The following is a 17,396-nucleotide window of genomic DNA, read 5'->3' on the forward strand; positions in this document are numbered from 1 at the left end:
CTGTGCCTTCATGAATAACATGGGATGGAAAGTATCTCATATGCCAGGAATATTTTGATGCTTTGATTATTTCTTTTCTGCAGCTGTTGAATATCAACCTGCTGGGTTGGTTGTTTTTTTTTTCAGTGCATTGATTTCACTTGTTTGGCTTTGGAATTATTTCATACCCTAAAAACAAAGCAAAATCAAACTGATGGAACTCCAGAATTTGGTTTCTTTTCTGCCTCTCCTCAGTGTGTCTTCGGGAGGTGGAAAGCATCCTGATTTTTGTACCTCTTTCTGCTTTTGTTACATATTGTGGATGACACTTCCTTGGGCATGAGGAATAAATCATACTTGCAGCAGGCACGTTAGGAGGTTTTTGCACAGAGATGCATTCTAAGGAGAACAGTATGTGGAATATTGTAAAAGCAATGGCCTTATAAATGCTTCCACAGTGTTCTCCAGCTCTTCTCAATCTGCCAAAGAGAAATGGTATTTTTATTTAAAAAGATATTTTGCTGTGGCCCTGCTGGTGTCATTGTCATCATCATCTGCACAAATTTCAGCTGGCAGTCTGAAATCAAATGGTGCCCCAGAGACGCTTACATTTGTCCATATGAGGGACAATAACACACATTCACAGTTGGATTTCTCGATGATTTCTATCTGTCAGAGCATTATTTTCACCACCAATAATAAGACAATGCTTCAGAGACACTCTTGTTGCTCTCTACTTCATCAAATGCTGTCTTTTGAAAGGCCTTTTGTGACAAACCTGTATTCCAGGCTGAAGGAAATCAGACCGATGCTGCTATAAGCTTATTTATTAGTGCAATGTCTGCAGCTGCTTACAGTACCTCATTTTAAGCTGCCATGGAGCTGTATAATTGGCCTAAGAAACTTCTAGCAAAAGATGGATTATTCCAGTTTGGGAAAGGGCAGATTGAACAAGTGTGGTATGACTCCCAGTTCCAGCAGTGTGCCTTCTCGTGCCCAGGAAGGCTGGTGGGATGTTGGCATGCATTAAAAAGAGTGTGCAGGTCAAGGGAGGTTCTTCTTGCCCTGTGCTCTGACCTAGTGAGACCACATCTGGAGTATTGATGGACCTGGACAGGCAGGATGGGTGGGCAGAGGCCAAGGGGATGAGATTGAACAAGGCCAAGTGCAGGGTTCTGCACTTTGGCCACAACAGCCCCAAGCAACTCTACAGGGTGGGGACAGAATGGCTGAGAGCAGCCAGGAAGAAAGGGACCTGGGCGTACTGGTAGAGAGTAGCTGAGCCAGCAGTGTGCCCAGGTGGCCAAGAGAGCCAATAGCATACTGGCTGGTATCAGGAACAGTGTGGCCAGCAGGACAAGGGAGGTTCTTCTGCCCCTGTACTCAGCACTGGTCAGACCACACCTTGAGTGCTGTGTCCAGTTCTGGGCTCCTCAATTCAAGAGAGATGTTGAGGTGCTGGAAGGTGTCCAGAGAAGGGCAACGAAGCTGGTGAGAGGCCTGGAGCACAGCCCTGTGAGGAGAGGCTGAGGGAGCTGGGAGTGTTTAGCCTGGAGAAGAGGAGGCTCAGGGGTGACCTCATTGCTGTCTACAACTCCCTGAAGGGAGGCTGTAGCCAGGTGGGGTTGGTCTCTTCTGCCAGGCAACCAGCAACAGAAGAAGGGGACACAGTCTCAAGTTGTGCCAGGGGAGGTCTAGGCTGGATGTTGTTAGGAAGTTGTTGTCGGAGAGAGTGATTGGCATTGGAATGGGCTGCCCAGGGAGGTGGTGGAGTCACCATCCCTGGAGGTGTTCAAGATAAGACTGGCTGAGGCACTTAGTGCCATGGTCTGGTTGACTGGCTGGGGCTGGGAGCTAGGTTGGACTGGATGAGCTTGGAGCTCTCTTCCAACCTGCTTGATTCTGTGATCTCCAGAGGTCCCTTCTACATTCAATTTTGGATTCTCCAGTTTAAGAGGGACAAGGATCTAATGGAGAGGGTCCATTGGAGGGCTATGAGGATGATTAGGGGACTGGAACACTTCCTGATAAGGAGAGGCTGAGGGACCTGGGGCTGCTTAGTCTGGAGAAGAGAAGACTGAGAGGGGATTGAATCAATGTTTATCAATATCTGAGGGCTGGGGGTCAGGAGTTGGAGGCACAGGCTCTGCTCACTGCTCCCTGGGATAGGACAAGGAGCAATGGATGGAAGCTGCAGCACAGGAGTTTCCACCTCAATACAAGGGTGAACTTCTTGACTGTAAGGGTCCCAGAGCACTGGAACAGGCTGCCCAGAGAGGTTGTGGAGTCTCCTCCTCTGGAGCCTTTCAAGGCCTGTCTGGATGTGTTCCTGTGTGCCCTGAGCTAGATTGTGTGGTTCTGCTGTGGCAGGGGGTTTGGACTAGATTATCCCTCTGGATCCCTTCCAACTCCTAACATCCTGTGATCCTGTGAATCCCTATCATTCTGTGGCTCTGTGATTCCTACAGATCTCTTTTGTTCACTTCATGTTTCACTATGCACATCCCAGTCTGAATCTGTGACCCTGAAGTTATGAATGAGCATTTGTTCTTCTGCCCCTTCTGTCAGTCTTGCTTTAAGAGCATATCTGTAGATCAGGAAGGATATAGCTTTACAGCCAGGCAGTCAGGAGAGCATAAAGCCTGGAAACACTAATATTAGTTCTAGTAAATTTTGCAATCCATCTTGAATAGCAAAATGATTATGGGAATATTGCAGCTTTTTGTCATTTTCTGTAAGGAAAAAATTCCAGCCTTCAATCAGTTCTGTTTCTGTGTTTTGCAAGTAACATTCCCAAGTGTGCAAATCAGAAAACAAAATCCTTAACTGCCAAAATTGTAAGGCCAGATTATTGTTTTTCTCAGTGGGAGGTGAGAGCATGTCAGAACCTGTAGTCTGTGCAGTGAGAGATGCAATTTCACCTGTTGCCTAAGGAGGACTTTTGCATAAGATTGGGTCAGCTCCTGCTGGTTGCAGAGCATTTGATTTCCACTGAAGAGCTGCTAGCTGCTGTTTACTTACAGGAGTAGGGTGAGAGAACAAGGAGTAAACTTCAGGTTTTTAAACGCTCTGCCTTATGTGTGCATTATGAGGGGTAACCTCATTGCTGTCTACAACTACCTGAAGGGAGGCTGTAGCCAGGTGGGGGGTTGGGCTCTTCTCCCAGGCAACCAGGAACAGAACAAGGAGACACAGTCTCAAGTTGTGCTTAGCGAAGAACAGGCTGGATGTTAGGAGGAAGTTGTTGGCAGAGAGAGTGATTGGCATTGGAATGGGCTGCCCAGGGAGGTGGTGGAGGCACCATCCCTTGAGGTCTTCAAGAAAAGCCTGGATGAGGCAGTTGGTGCCAAGGTCTAGTTGACTGGCCAGGGCTGGGTGCTAGGTTGGACTGGATGATCTTGGAGGTCTCTTCTAACCTGGCTGATTCTATGATTCTGAACCAGATTTTTGTGGGAATAATGCAGAAGTTTCATCAGCAAAATATATGTGGGCACTCCAGAAGATCTCAAAAGTCTATGGGATGTGCACTTCATTGCTGATAGCTGCTCTTGTTGGCCTGCTTTCCTGAACCTGAATGAACTTCGGAGGCGGCAATATGGGACGAGAATGTTTTACACTCATAGAATCAACCAGGTTGGAAGAGAGCTCCAAGCTCATCCAGTCCAACCTAGCACCCAGCCCTAGCCAGTCAACCAGACCATGGCACTAAGTGCCTCAGCCAGGCTTTGCTTCAACACCTCCAGGGATGGTGACTCCACCACCTCCCTGGGCAGCCCATTCCAATGCCAATCACTCTCTGTGTGAAGAACTTCCTCCTAACATCCAGCCTAGACCTCCCCTGGCACAACTTGAGACTGTGTCCCCTTGTTCTGTTGCTGGTTGCTTGGGAGAAGAGACCAACCCCACCTGGCTACAACCTCCCTTCAGGGAGTTGTAGACAGCAATGAGCTCTGTCCTGAGCCTCCTCTTCTGCAGGCAGCACACCCCCAGCTCCCTCAGCCTCTCCTCACAGGGTTTGTGTTCCAGGCCCTTCACCAACCCTTCTCTGGACACCTTCCAGTACCTCAACATCTCTCTTGAATTGAGGGGCCCGGACTGGGACACAGCACTCAAGGTGTGACCTGAGCAGTTTTGAGTAAAGGGAAGAATAACCTCACTTGTCCTGCTGGCCACACTGTTCCTGATGCAGGCCAGGATGCCATTGGCTCTCTTGGCCACCTGGGCATGCTGCTGGCTCATCTTCAGCTGCTCTCTACCAGCACCCCCAGGTCCCTTTCTTCCTGGCTGCTCTCAGCCACTCTGTCCCCAGCCTGTAGCACTGCTTGGGGTTGTTGTGGCCAAAGTGCAGAACCCTGCACTTGGCCTTGTTCAATCTCATCCCATTGGCCTCTGCCCACCCATCCAGCCTGGCCAGGTCCCTCTGCAGGGCTCTCCTACCCTCCAACAGGGAGCTATGTCTCTCAGTGGAGGAGCATTTGTTCAAAAGAAGGGTGATGGAAAGAAAAAGGGGAAGGTAGATTAGGAAGAACCAAATTGCAGGAAAAAAAGTTCAGACTGAGTCTTTTCACTTAGCTGCTCCCAGGTGTCTCAAGCATGCCTTGGGAAAAAGAAAATTGGAGGAAATAACTGGATTTGGCCCCCTCTCAAGATTATTTTTATCCCTAAATTGTTGCTGTGGGGTTTTTTTCTCCTCCAGCTATTTATTATCCCCTCCACTAAAATATTTGAGCTTTTCTTTGGAAGCAGGATAATTGATTAGGAAGAGGCAGGAGGGAGATGGCTGTGGTCCCAGCACACAGTCACAGCTGATCATTACACTCTTAACAAGACTACTGCAAGTGATGTTTGTTTTTCACAGGGGTTTACCAAGTACCTTCTCCTAAATGAGTGCAAGTCTACCAAATGGAGTTTGTCACTGATTACAACTTGCACCTATAAACATTAGCCCATTCCTTTGAAAATTTCCTCTTGGGTATTTCCATTTGTTTCCTTGAGCTTATCTCCTTAATATTTAACATCCAGAAGAAATCAGATGTGCTTTAGTTGAGCAATAAACTAAACTATCATCTTTCCATCCTCAAAATTATTATAGGCAAGGAGCAATTTAAAACACTTTGAACTATTGAGGAAGCACAACAGCGTTGTTGGAAATGCTCTGAGCAATTAAATGGAAAGTTCTGGGGAGGTGATTAAAAGAACAATTTGTCATTTGAAATGGATAGAGCTAATGGGGATGTGTTTAAATGCTGCTTCCTTAAACAGTTTCTTCCTAGTCTGCATACTTCCAGAGTAGGAATGATGTGATCAGAACCCAGACACTTAAGAGTAGCACAGCTAGTCTGAAACAGTTAGTTCAGAAACGTGATGAAGAGAAACTAATCCATCATCTGGAGAGGAGCACTGCAGATGACACCAAGCTGGGGGCAGATGTGGCTGGGTTGGAGGGCAGAAGGGCTCTGCAGCGGGACCTTGACCACCTGCACAGATGGGCAGAGTCCAAGGGGATGGCATTCAATAGCTCCAAGTGCAGGGTGCTGCACTTTGGCCACAACAACCCCATGCAGAGATACAGGCTGGGGTCAGAGTGGCTGGAGAGCAGCCAGACAGAGAGAGATCTGGGGGTGCTGATTGATACCCACCTGAACATGAGCCAGCAGTGTGCCCAGGTGGCCAAGAGAGCCAGTGGCATCCTGGCCTGCATCAGGAATGGTGTGGTCAGCAGGAGCAGGGAGGTCATTCTGCCCCTGTACTCTGCACTGGTTAGACCACACCTTGAGTACTGTGTTCAGTTCTGGGCCCCCCAGTTTAGGAGGGACATTGAGATGCTTGAGCATGTCCAGAGAAGGGCGATGAGGCTGGGGAGAGGCCTTGAGCACAGCCCTACGAGGAGAGGCTGAGGGAGCTGGGGTTGTTCAGCCTGGAGAAGGCTCCAAGGAGACTTACTAGTGGCCTTCCAGTAGCTGAATTGGGCCTACAGGAGGGCTGCAGAGGGACTGTTTACAAAGACCTGTAGTGATAGGACAAGGGACAATGATTTGAGATTAGAGAAGAGCAGATTTAGATTGCTATCAGGATCAAGTTCTGCACCATGAGGGTAGTAGAACACTGCAACAGGTTTGCCCAGGGAGATGGTTGAGGCCCCATCCATGGAGATATTCAAGGTGAGGCTCAACAAGGCTCTGAGCAACCTGCTCTAGAGGAGCATGTCCCTGCTAGGTGACCTTTGGCAGTCCCTTCCAACTGTGATTCAGGGATGAGTGATACAAGTGCTTGCCTGCAAAGAACTCAGCATGCCCCTCGGAAACACTGAGTTCTGTTTGTTTCCATCTGAACACACTTAGGGCAGTTTTTCAGTTTCTGGGCACTTACTGTGCTCAAGAATATAGCCTAAACCCCTGAAATTCTGTACAATTTATTCCTAATAAAATTTTAAAGAGGTTTTTTATTGTCAAAACTATATCTCTTTTGACAGTGGCACCTAAAGAGGTTATAGTCTCCAGTCACACATTTATGAGGAGATCCATATTGGAGTACATAAACACCTTGTCTTATGCCTAGAGTGGGTGAGGTTTTTATTTGTAAGAACAACCTTTAATGTTTGCCCCCAAACTGAGCAAGATGTGATTTATTTTATGGCAGAGAGAAAGTATTACCTCTTATTTTTTGGCTGAAGTCCAGGCACCCAGAGTAGCCTCGCAGCTGGTTGTGCTGTCTTCTCAAAGGGTGGGCTTCTTGTGGTGGAGAACTAAGTGGAATCAAGGAGCTAGTAATAAGAGAAATGTAGTTAATGACAAGTTAGGAGGTAGTAGGTGTAAGATAAAATGTGTTATAACCCCTGGGGCTGCCTCAAAAGAAGCAGAGTCAGCAGGTCAAGACAGGTGATTCTGCCGCTCTGCTCTGGTGAGACCTCACTGGACCTCTGAAGTCTTCAACACAAGGGAGACATGGACCTGCTGAAGTAGATCTAGATGAGGGCCACAAAGAGGACTGCTGGAGCACCTCTTCTGTGAAGACAAGCTGAAAGAATGGGGGCTTTTCAGCTCAGAGGGAAAAAGGCTCCAGAGAAGCCTTAGAGATACATTTCAATTTCTGAAGGAGACCTACAGGCATGCTGGGGAAGGACTGTTCAGCAGGACTTGTAGCAACAGGACAAGCTGCAATGGGGTAGATTCAGGTTGGACATTAGAAGGAAGCTGTTGTCAGTGAGAGTGGTAAAATACTGGAACAGGCTGCCCAGGGTTGTGGTTGAGGCCCCATCCCTGGAGGATGCAAGATCACACTCAGTGTGGCCATGGCCAGCCTGATCTCATTGGAGGTTTCCCTGCTGGATGCAGGGGCACTGGACAAGGTGACCTGTGAGGGTCTCTTCCAACCTTGGAGGTCTCTTCCAACCTGGTTGATTCTATGATGCAATCTGTGAATCTGTGAACCCATAGCAGTGGAATCTTCTAAGCATTAGGCTGCAGCGAGCTAAAGACAGTTTGCATCTGTTTGAAGAGCATTCTCTGTGAGTTTAATACACTTTTAGTCATGCAGATGAATTTCCTACCTTTAAATGATTTGCTTGCACTTTGCTGGATGTCCCTGAGCAGACAGAGGTACAGGGCTGTGTGAGACCTCAAGCTGTCCTCAGCAGTGTTGGCAGATTGGAGTTTCTGTGGAAGTTCTTAACAGAGAGTGATTGGCATTGGAATGGGCTGCCCAGGGAGATGGTGGAGTTGCCGTCCCTGGAGGTGTTGAAGCCAAGCCTGGATGAGGCACTTAGTGCCATGGTCTGGTTGATTGGCCAGGGCTGGGTGCTAGGTTGGACTGGATGATCTTGGAGGTCTCTTCCAACCTGATTGATTCTATGATTCTATGACTGCCCCACAAAGCCACATGCGATTGCTTCATGTCTGTGAGCGAGGGCTCACTCCCCCCTGAGTGATGCTCATCCTCAAAGTGAGAGACTTATCTCCATTTTCTGTCATCTCACCATAATTTGAGATGAAACTGGGCCAAATGATGGTTTTCTTCCTTAATTATGGAATCTGTTATTATCCTCTCAAATTCGATGTTATTTTTCCATTACATTTAAGGTAGCTAATTCAAAATAGCTGCTTGTTTCAGAGTTCCTCCTCTTTAATTGCAGTTTCTGTCATTGCTATATTTTGTCTGATTACTTTCTTGAAAATGGTTTTTAAAAGCCATCATACTGCAGGTTAGGCAGAATGCCAGCTGCAGACAGAGAATGCCAGGATGCTTCAGCTTCTCCTCGTATCTCTATTGCAGAATACCATCAAATCTGAATTGGAGAAGTGCATGAAATGCTGTAGCTCTGGGTAGTGATGACTGACACATGAAACATCCTGTCTTTAAACAATGAAACATGAAACCTCTTGCTATTGTTCAGTCAGCTTGATGCACTCAAAATCAAAGTCATTTCATTTCTTCTCTGGATTATTTATGGAAACATCCACTTCGCTAACTGAAATCCAATCAGTTTTGAATCATAGAACGGTTTCAGTTGGAAAAGACCTCCAAGATTGAGCCCTACCATCAGCCTAAGACTACCATGGCCACTAAATCATGTCCTACAGTGCCATGTCCACACAGTTCTTCAACACTTTCAGAGAACCCATCACCCAGCCCTAGCCAGTCAACCAGATCGTGGCACTAAGTGTCTCAGCCAGGCTTTGCTTCAACACCTCCAGGGATGATGACTCCACCACCTCCCTGGGCAGCCCATTCCAATGCCAGTCACTCTCTCTGCCAACTTCCTCCTAACATCCAGCCTAGATCTCCTCTGGCACAACTTGAGACTGTGTCTCCTCATTCTGTTGCTGGTTGCCTGGGAGAAAGGACCAACCCCACCTGGCTACAGTTTCCCTTCAGGCAGCTGCAGACAGCAATGAGGTCTGTCCTGAACCTCCTCTTCTGCAGGCTGCACACCCCCAGCTCCCTCAGCCTCTCCTCACAGGGCTGTGTTCCAGGCCCCTCACCAGCTTCATTGCCCTTCTCTGGACACCTTCCAGCACCTGAACATCTCTCTTGAATTAAGGAGCCCAGAACTGGACACAGCACTCAAGGTGTGGCCTGAGCAGTGCTGAGCACAGGGGCAGAATATGTAATTTTTAATTGAACATTCAGTTGCACAAATCTCCTAGAACTGTGAGTGTGCTGAGTGGGGGCTTGGAGACTGCACAGTAAATAATAATCAAATAATGCAAAAAATGAAGAGAAGTCTCCAACCAAGACCTGGTAAACAAATAAAAATTGAGTAATAACTGTAATTTCCAATACCTTATCCATGCATGGTCGCCAAATAAGGAGGAAAATGCATTGGAAAGCAAAGGCTCAGATCTCCAAGGAAGCCCAGGAGAGACATATTGCTTCCATTTATAACAGAAAATCAACTGAAAACTTGTAATTGACAGAAAGGGGAGGGAGTTTATGTCCCTTGAGGTGCCTGAGGATCAGCAACAGGCAAACGGTGTAAACATAATAAATCAAGAAATGAGTTGTTTAATATGAACTATGTTTGGAAAATAAGAATACAGTTTTGTAAAGCACAATAAATATAAGATGAGATATTGGCTGTGGGGCCCTGCTAAAGAACCTCTCCTGCTCTCTTGCTGGGTTTTTTTTATGAGAGCCAATGAAAATATATGTTGAATGGGAAATTAAGTTTCCAGGAGTGCTTATTCAGAGGCTGTTGAAGGACACAAATTAAAGTGGAATATACTTTATGTGGCTTTCATAATCATCATGACTAATTTCAATGATTTTACTCTTGACTTAACCCAATGGAACAAAGAGGAAATCAAACTGCTGATTTTCTTGCTGTGTGTCCAGATCTGTCTGTTCCCCATTGAATATCTCAAATAATGTCTTTTTTTCTTAACATGTTCTCCAGTTCTGTCTGTTCCTCTTTGAGTATCTCAAATAATGTCTTTTTTTCTTAACATATTCTCCAGATCTCTCTCTTCCCCTTTGAATATCTCAAATAATGTCTTTTTTTCTTAACATGTTCTCCAGATCTGTCTCTTCCCCTTTGAATATCTCAAATAATGTCTTTTTTTCTTAATATGTTCTCCAGATCTCTCTCTTCCCCATTGAATATCTCAAATAATGACTTTTTTTCTTAACATGTTCTCCAGATCTGTCTGTTCCCCTTTGAATATCTCAAAAAATGACTTTTTTCTTAACATGTTCTCCAGTTCTGTCTGTTACCCTTTGAATATCTCAAATAATCTTTTTTTCTTAACATGTTCTCCAGATCTCTCTCTTCCCCTTTGAATATCTCAAATAATGACTTTTTTTCTTAACATGTTCTCCAATTCTGTCTGTTCCCCTTTGAATATCTCAAATAATGACTTTTTTTCTTAACATGTTCTCCAGATCTCTCTCTTCCCCTTTGAATATCTCAAATAATGACTTTTTTTCTTAACATGTTCTCCAGATCTCTCTCTTCCCCTTTGAATATCTCAAATAATGTCTTTTTTTCTTAACATGTTCTCCAGATCTCTCTCTTCCCCTTTGAATATCTCAAATAATGTCTTTTTTTCTTAACATGTTCTCCAGATCTCTCTCTTCCCCTTTGAATATCTCAAATAATTACTTTTTTTCTTAACATGTTCTCCAGATCTGTCTGTTCCCTTTTGAATATCTAGAATTATGTCTTTTTTTTCCTTAACATAAGAGAAGGAGCAACAGCTACAAGTTGGAACAGAGAAGGTTTCATAGAATCAACCAGGTTGGAAGAGACCTCCAAGATCATCCAGTCCAACCTAGCACCCAGCCCTATCCAGTCAACCAGACCATGGCACTAAGTGCCTCATCCAGGCTTTTCTTGAAGACCTCCAGGGACGGTGACTCCACCACCTCCCTGGGCAGCCCATTCCAATGCCAATCACTCTCTCTCAGAAGAACTTCCTCCTAACATCCAGCCTAGACCTGCCCTGGCACAACTTGAGACTCTGCCCCCTTGTTCTATTGCTGGTTGCCTGGTTTCACCTCAACATGAGGAGAAACTTCTTTGCAGCAAGGGTGACAGAGCACTGGAGCAGGCTGCTCAGAGACGTTGTGGAGTCTGGAGGCTTTCAAAACCTGCCTGGATGCATTCGTGTGTGAACTACCCTGGGTGATCCTGCCTTGGCAATGAGGTTGGACCATGGTGCCATGGTCTAGTTAACCGGATAGGGCTGGGTGCTAGGTTGGACTGGATGATCTTGGAACTCTCTTCCAACCTGCTTGATTCTATGATTCTATGACTCCATGATCTCTGGAGCTCCTTTCCAACCTGTAAAGTTCTCTGATCCTGTGATTCTGTCCTGTGGCTGTTAATGCTCCTGCAAAATTATGTTGATGGTGGAAGGTTAAATACTGATAGAAGAAAATTAAATGCAATTATGATAAGCCATTACATTTGATGCCCTTTTTGCATTAACCAGCCCATAAATATTTTAATAATTCCATTTATTGATCCTTTCTTTTTTTCCCTTCTCTTTTTCTCATCTCCACAACCTCACCTGGTGTTAAATTGTCCTGTTGCTTTTCCACGACCCTGGCTGTGCGTTCGTCCTCTGCCACCAGGGTTAGGCAAGTGCCTGCTTTCTGTTTCATGGCTGCAGCCAATTTTATCCACTTCCAAAGGGAACCTGTGCAAAAAAGGGGCAATTTCCCTTTTTTTTTAGGGGCAGTGCAAATGCTACAAGATATTTTCCCATGCAGGCAGGTCAGTCAAGCTGTAATCGCCCCTAATTAGTGCCTGCAGAAGCTATAATCTTTTTATAAACTTTCAGCCCAGTGGCACTTGGGTGAAACATTATTTCTTGTCTGGAAAACCATTAAAAATTAATTTCCTTTGATTCTTGTAGGATATAAATGAGCCAAGCACACAGCCTCACACAGGAAGGGGCTTTTTTTTTTTTTTGCCAATTAAAATTGGACGCACACAGCTCAGAGCAGGATTGGGGGGGGGGGGGGGGGGGGGAAGAAGAAGAAGAAAAAGTAAATTAAAAAAAGCAAATTCTGATGTAGCTTTTGCCAAATCTCTTGGGTTTGTCTTTTGAACTCTGCTTTTCCTTAGAAACACAGAGTCATAGAATCAACCAGGTTGGAAGAGAACTCCAAGATCATCCAGTCCAACCTAGCACCCAGCCCTATCCAGTCAACCAGACCATGGCACTAAGTACCTCAGCCAGGCTTTGCTTCAACACCTCCAGGGATGGTGACTCCACCACCTCCCTGGGCAGCCCATTCCAATGCCAATCACTCTCTCTGTGAAGAATTTCCTCCTAACATCCAGCCTAGACCTCCCCCAGCACAACTTGAGACTGTGTCCCCTTGTTCTATTGCTGGTTGCATGGGAGAAGAGACCAACCCCACCTGGCTACAATGTCCCTTCAGGTAGTTGTAGACAGCAATGAGGTCTGCCCTGAGCCTCCTCTTCTCCAGGCTGCACATCCCCAGCTTGAACCCCTGGTTCCAACCCCCCTGCCATGGACAGGGACACCCTACCCTAGATCAGGCTGGCCAGGGCCAGCCCCCCTGGGATGGGACCTCAACCACCTCCGTGGGCAACCCATTCCAGCCTCTCACCACTCTCATGTTCAACAACTTCCTCCTCACATCCAGCCTGAATCTCCCCACCTCCAGCTTTGATCTATTCCCCCTGGTCTTCTCACTCCCTCAGAGCCTAAAAAGTCCCTCTCCATTTTTTTTTGTGGGTCCCCTTCATATGCTGGAAGGCCACAATAAGGTCACTTGGGAGCAGACTGAAGAGCCCCAACTCTTTCAGTCTGTCCTCATAGCAGAGCTGCTCCAGCCCTCTGAGCATCCTTGTGGTTAAGTAGCCACTGTGAATGAATAACATTTCTCTTTTAACAAAATTTGCTCCTGTTTTTGCTGCCTTTTCCTAGTTCTGTGCATACTAAGTCTTTAAAATAGAAAACAAAAAGGGTAAAAAATTCTCTTTCTATAAAGCACTTTGAATTCCTATCACCCTGCTGCTGGAGGAGATATGCCTTTGGTGAAAGAGTGGTTTGTTTGCCTTTACTTATATGTTATTTTTTGCTTGGGCTCTTCTCCCAGGCAACTGGTGGATAACAAGTTGTCCATGGCACAGCAATGTGCCCTTGTGGCCAAGAGGGCCAATGGCATCCTGGGGTGCACTAAGAAGAGTGTGTCCAGCAGATCAGGGGAGGTTCTCCTCCCCCTCTACTCTGCCCCGGTGACCTCATCTTGAGTAATGTGTTCAGTTTTGGGCTCCCCAGTTTAAGAGTGACAGGGATCTGCTGAAGAAGGTCTAGCAGAGGACTACAAGGATGATCAGAGGACTGGATCACTGCCTGATGAGGAGTGGCTGAGGGACCTGGGGCTGCTTAGTCTGGAGAAGACTGAGAGGGGATTTGATAAATGTTTATAACTATCTGAGGGCTGGGGGTCAGGAGTGGGGGCACAGGCTCTGCTCACTGCTCACTGGGATAGGACAAGGAGCAATGGATGGAAGCTGCAGCACAGGAGGTTCCAGCTCAACACAAGGGGGAACTTCTTTACTGGAAGGGTCCCAGAGCACTGGCACAGGCTCCCCTGGGAGTCTCCTTCTCTGGAGCCTTTCAAGGCCTGTCTGGATGTGTTCCTGTGTGCCCTGAGCTAGATTGTATGGTCCTGCTGTGGCAGGGGTTTGGACTGGATTATCCCTCTGGATCCCTTCCAACTCCTAACATCCTGTGATCCTGTGAACTTGTGACAAGATGAGAGGGCTTGGCCAAGCTTTGCCAGAGCAGGTTGAGGTTGGATGTTAGGAAGCACTTGCTCATTGAAAGGGCAATTAGACACTATAATGGACTGCCCAAGGGGTTGGTGGAGTCACCATCCCTGGAGGTGTTTAAGGAAAGATTGGATGTGGCACTTAGTGCCATGTTCTAGTTGATGTGGTGGTGTTAGGTCATAGGCTGGATTTGATCCCAGAGGTCTATTCCAGCCTCAATAATTCTGCAACTCTATGATTTGGTTTTGCTGGATTCTGACACTGAGTAAAAATGATTTCTCTCAGTCATTTGCTCTCTGGTCCTGTTTGTTCCCTAATACTCAATGCCAAGTCATACTGGTGAGTCAAAGTGCTCAAATGAACTGGTCATTGAAGGCAAAACCAAGTGGAAGCCCCCACCAACCAACTTGTTTCTTTCTTCCCAACTAGACCTGTCATTTGCTTGGATCTTCAATGAATACCCCTCCTTTGTGCAAGAGGACAGCCGGCGGTTTGTGTCTCAAGAGACAGGGCACCTCTACATAGCCAAAGTGGAGCCATCAGACGTGGGCAACTACACCTGCGTGGTAACCAGCACCGTGACCAACAGCCAGGTCCTGGGGTCGCCAACTCCTCTAGTGCTGCGCACCGATGGTATGATGGGCTGTGTTAGGAGGGCTGTGCTTAGCAGGTCCAGAGAGCTTCTCCTGCCTCTCTTCTCTGCCCTGAGGAGGCTACATCTGGAATGTTGTGTCCAGTTCTGGGTCCTGCAGTTCAAGAAAGATCTCAGGGGACTGCCTGAAAGAGTCCAGTGCAGACCTACAAGGATGCTAAAGGGAGTGGAACATCTTCCTTATGAGGGAAGGCTGAGGGAGATGGGGCTCTAGCTTGGAGAAAGGGAGGCTGAGGGGTGACCTCATTCTATGTGAACAGTGAGACAGGATCTGCTCAGTTATGTCTAATGACAGGACAAGGGGTAGAGGGTGCAAGCTGGAGCAGAGAAGGTTCCACAGGAACCTCAAGTTGTGCCAGGGTAGGTCTAGGCTGGATATTAGGAAGAAGTTCTTCACAGAGAGAGTGATTGGCATTGGAATGGGCTGCCCAGGGAGGTGGTGGAGGCACCGTCCCTGGGGGTCTTCAAGAAAAGCCTGGATGAGGCACTTAGTGCCATGGTCTGGTTGATTGGTTAGGGCTGGGTGCTAGGTTGGACTGGATGATCTTGGAGGTCTCTTCCAACCTGGTTGATTCTATGATTCTATGATAAGGAAAGTGATTGCTTTTAAGAAGATGAGACACTGGCACAGGTTGCCCAGGGACATTGTGGATGCTCATTCCCTGGAGGTGTTCAAGGCCAGGTTGAATGAGGCCTTGAGCAACCTGTTCTAGTGGGAGGTGTCCCTGCTTATGGCAGGGGATTGGAACTGGATAATCTTTGAGGTCCCTTCCAGCCTAAACCATTCTCTGATTCTAAGATAAACTATTTTGTGTGACATACTCCTCTTTAGATTGGTTTAGATTGGACATTAGGAAAAAGTTTTTCAAGGGGAGAATGGTCAGGCACTGGAATGAGCTGCCCAAGGAGGTGGTGGAGTCATCAACCCTGGCTGTGTTTAAGGGTGGTTTGGTTGTGGTGCTTAGGGCTATGGTTTAAGGTGAATCTTGTACAGTAGGGTTCTAGGTTGGATTTGGTGATCCTGAGGGGCTTTGCCAACCTGGATGTTGCTGTGACTGTGTGTGATTCTTCCTCTCCTATCAGTGATCTCAGTGGTGGGTCTCTATGCTTCTCTTTATATATGGTGTACAAGATAAATAAGCTTGGGTTTGAGCTTAATGTAATGCAATGCAAAAGAGAAGACAAGGGCTTTGAAAATTAAAGGTTACCTTTTTTTTTCTCTCCAATTCTCTCATACAGGTGTGATGGGAGAATATGAACCCAAAATAGAAGTTCAGTTTCCTGAGACTCTTCCTGCAGCTAAAGGCTCAACGGTGAAGCTAGAATGCTTTGCACTAGGAAAGTAAGTTTTTTGCCTCAACTCATAGTAAAAGCTGAAGCACATTAGGGCTCATCTGCACAAGTATCATCCTGTTCTGGTGGTTATTTTGGAGGTGTTTTCTACAGGCCTGAAGGGAGGCTGTAGCCAGGTGGGGTTAGGCTCTTCTCCCAGGCAACCAGCAAGAGAACAAGGGGACACAGTCTCAAGTTGTGCCAGGGGAAGTCTAGGCTGGATGTTAGGAGGAAGTTGTTGGCAGAAAGAGTGATTGGCATTGGAATGGGCTGCCCTGGGAGGTGGTGGAGTTGCCATCCCTGGGGTGTTCAAGCAAAGCCTGGATGAGGCACTTAGTGCCATGGTCTATTTGACTGGCCAGGGCTGGGCGATAGGTTGGGCTGGATGATTTTGGAGTTCTCTTCCAACCTGTTTGATTCTATGATTTTAATTATCACAATTATTGCTTTGGAATAAAAGGGTGAAGAAAAGGGATTTCTGTTTGTTTTGCTTGGAAATAAAATGTAGATGGGGCTACACAGGAGTTCACTTTTGTTGCCTTGAATAACATCAGCACAGCTTTGGATGTATACTTTGCCCTATCTCTGCTTTCTCTGCATAGAAGGAAACATCATTGAAGCCTGCCAGAATCCTGTCTTGTTTCTACTGCTAAATGGACTTGATGCTTTCATAATATTGTTCTTCTTTTATAGCCAAAATAAAGATTAAAATGCATTCCTCCTCTGAATGATATTTCACACACAAATGATATCTTTTCTCCTTCACAAACGATCTGAGAATGGGTTTATGTTTCTGTAAATGTATTTACTTATCACTTTGAGGTTTATTTGGAGACAGCTTTGTCAGGTGTTCATAATTTCAAGTGCCAGATTGATAACTTAATCACATGCTATTGCTTTGGTTCCTCAGCAAGGTGAGTGGATGCTTTAAAATCAAAGAACAAGGGGTGGTTGTAAGATGGCAATTTCAAAAGGCTTGCCTTGATTCATCTTCCATGGAAGTCTCTGCTAAATTTCAGCCATCTCCAGGGGAGACCAGTGATGACTTACAAAAAATTTGACAGTCACAGGGCAGTCACCCAGATAATAATGAAAAGTTTGGTATCACCAATTATAGCACATGAAATACAACAGTACCTGCAGATCAGTTGCCATAGAGTCTGACCACACTGTCACACACACTGTGAGCACCACTTTTAACACAAGCTTTTAGTTGCTTCTAAGTTTTCTTTTATGCTGGTTGAAGCTTTTAATTTTGCCAATCAAGTACATTAACCAAACCTGTTTAAAATCCTGTTGCATTGATTTCCCAGCCCTGTGCCTCAGATCAACTGGAGGAGAACTGATGGTCTGCCCTTTCCAAGTAAAATCAAGCTGAGGAAAGCCAATGGCATGATTGAAATACCTAATTTCCAGCAGGAGGATGCTGGACTTTATGAATGTATTACTGAAAACTCAAGAGGAAAAAACATTGCAAGGGGACGTCTCACTTACTATGGTAAGAAACTTTCTCCTTCTTTCCACATGAAATATAAGCCACTCTGGGGTACTTTTGCCTTCATAGCTTCTGCAGTACCATCAAGCTTTTGTGGCATCTTAACTACTCACAAGCAACTTCTGCACCAAGTTTCTTGCATAATGAATGTCCAGGCTCAAAAGGGTTGCTGAGAGTAGTGTGGA

At 46.2% G+C, this 17,396-nt stretch overlaps 1 protein-coding gene across 2 annotated transcripts in view; it reads left to right on the plus strand.

Annotated features, from left to right (window-relative positions):
- LOC135182289 (contactin-3-like) overlaps window positions 1–17,396 on the plus strand; it is a 163,999-nt gene that overhangs the window by 91,875 nt on the left and 54,728 nt on the right. For both annotated transcript variants that reach the window (XM_064156187.1, XM_064156188.1), the window contains exons 4-6: window positions 14,162–14,365; window positions 15,624–15,726; window positions 17,030–17,214. In XM_064156187.1, coding sequence (XP_064012257.1) covers window positions 14,162–14,365; window positions 15,624–15,726; window positions 17,030–17,214 — 492 coding nt within the window. The remainder of the gene's footprint in view (window positions 1–14,161; window positions 14,366–15,623; window positions 15,727–17,029; window positions 17,215–17,396) is intronic.

This window comes from Pogoniulus pusillus, chromosome 16 (assembly GCF_015220805.1).
Source record: "Pogoniulus pusillus isolate bPogPus1 chromosome 16, bPogPus1.pri, whole genome shotgun sequence".
Taxonomy (NCBI): Eukaryota; Metazoa; Chordata; class Aves; order Piciformes; family Lybiidae; genus Pogoniulus; species Pogoniulus pusillus.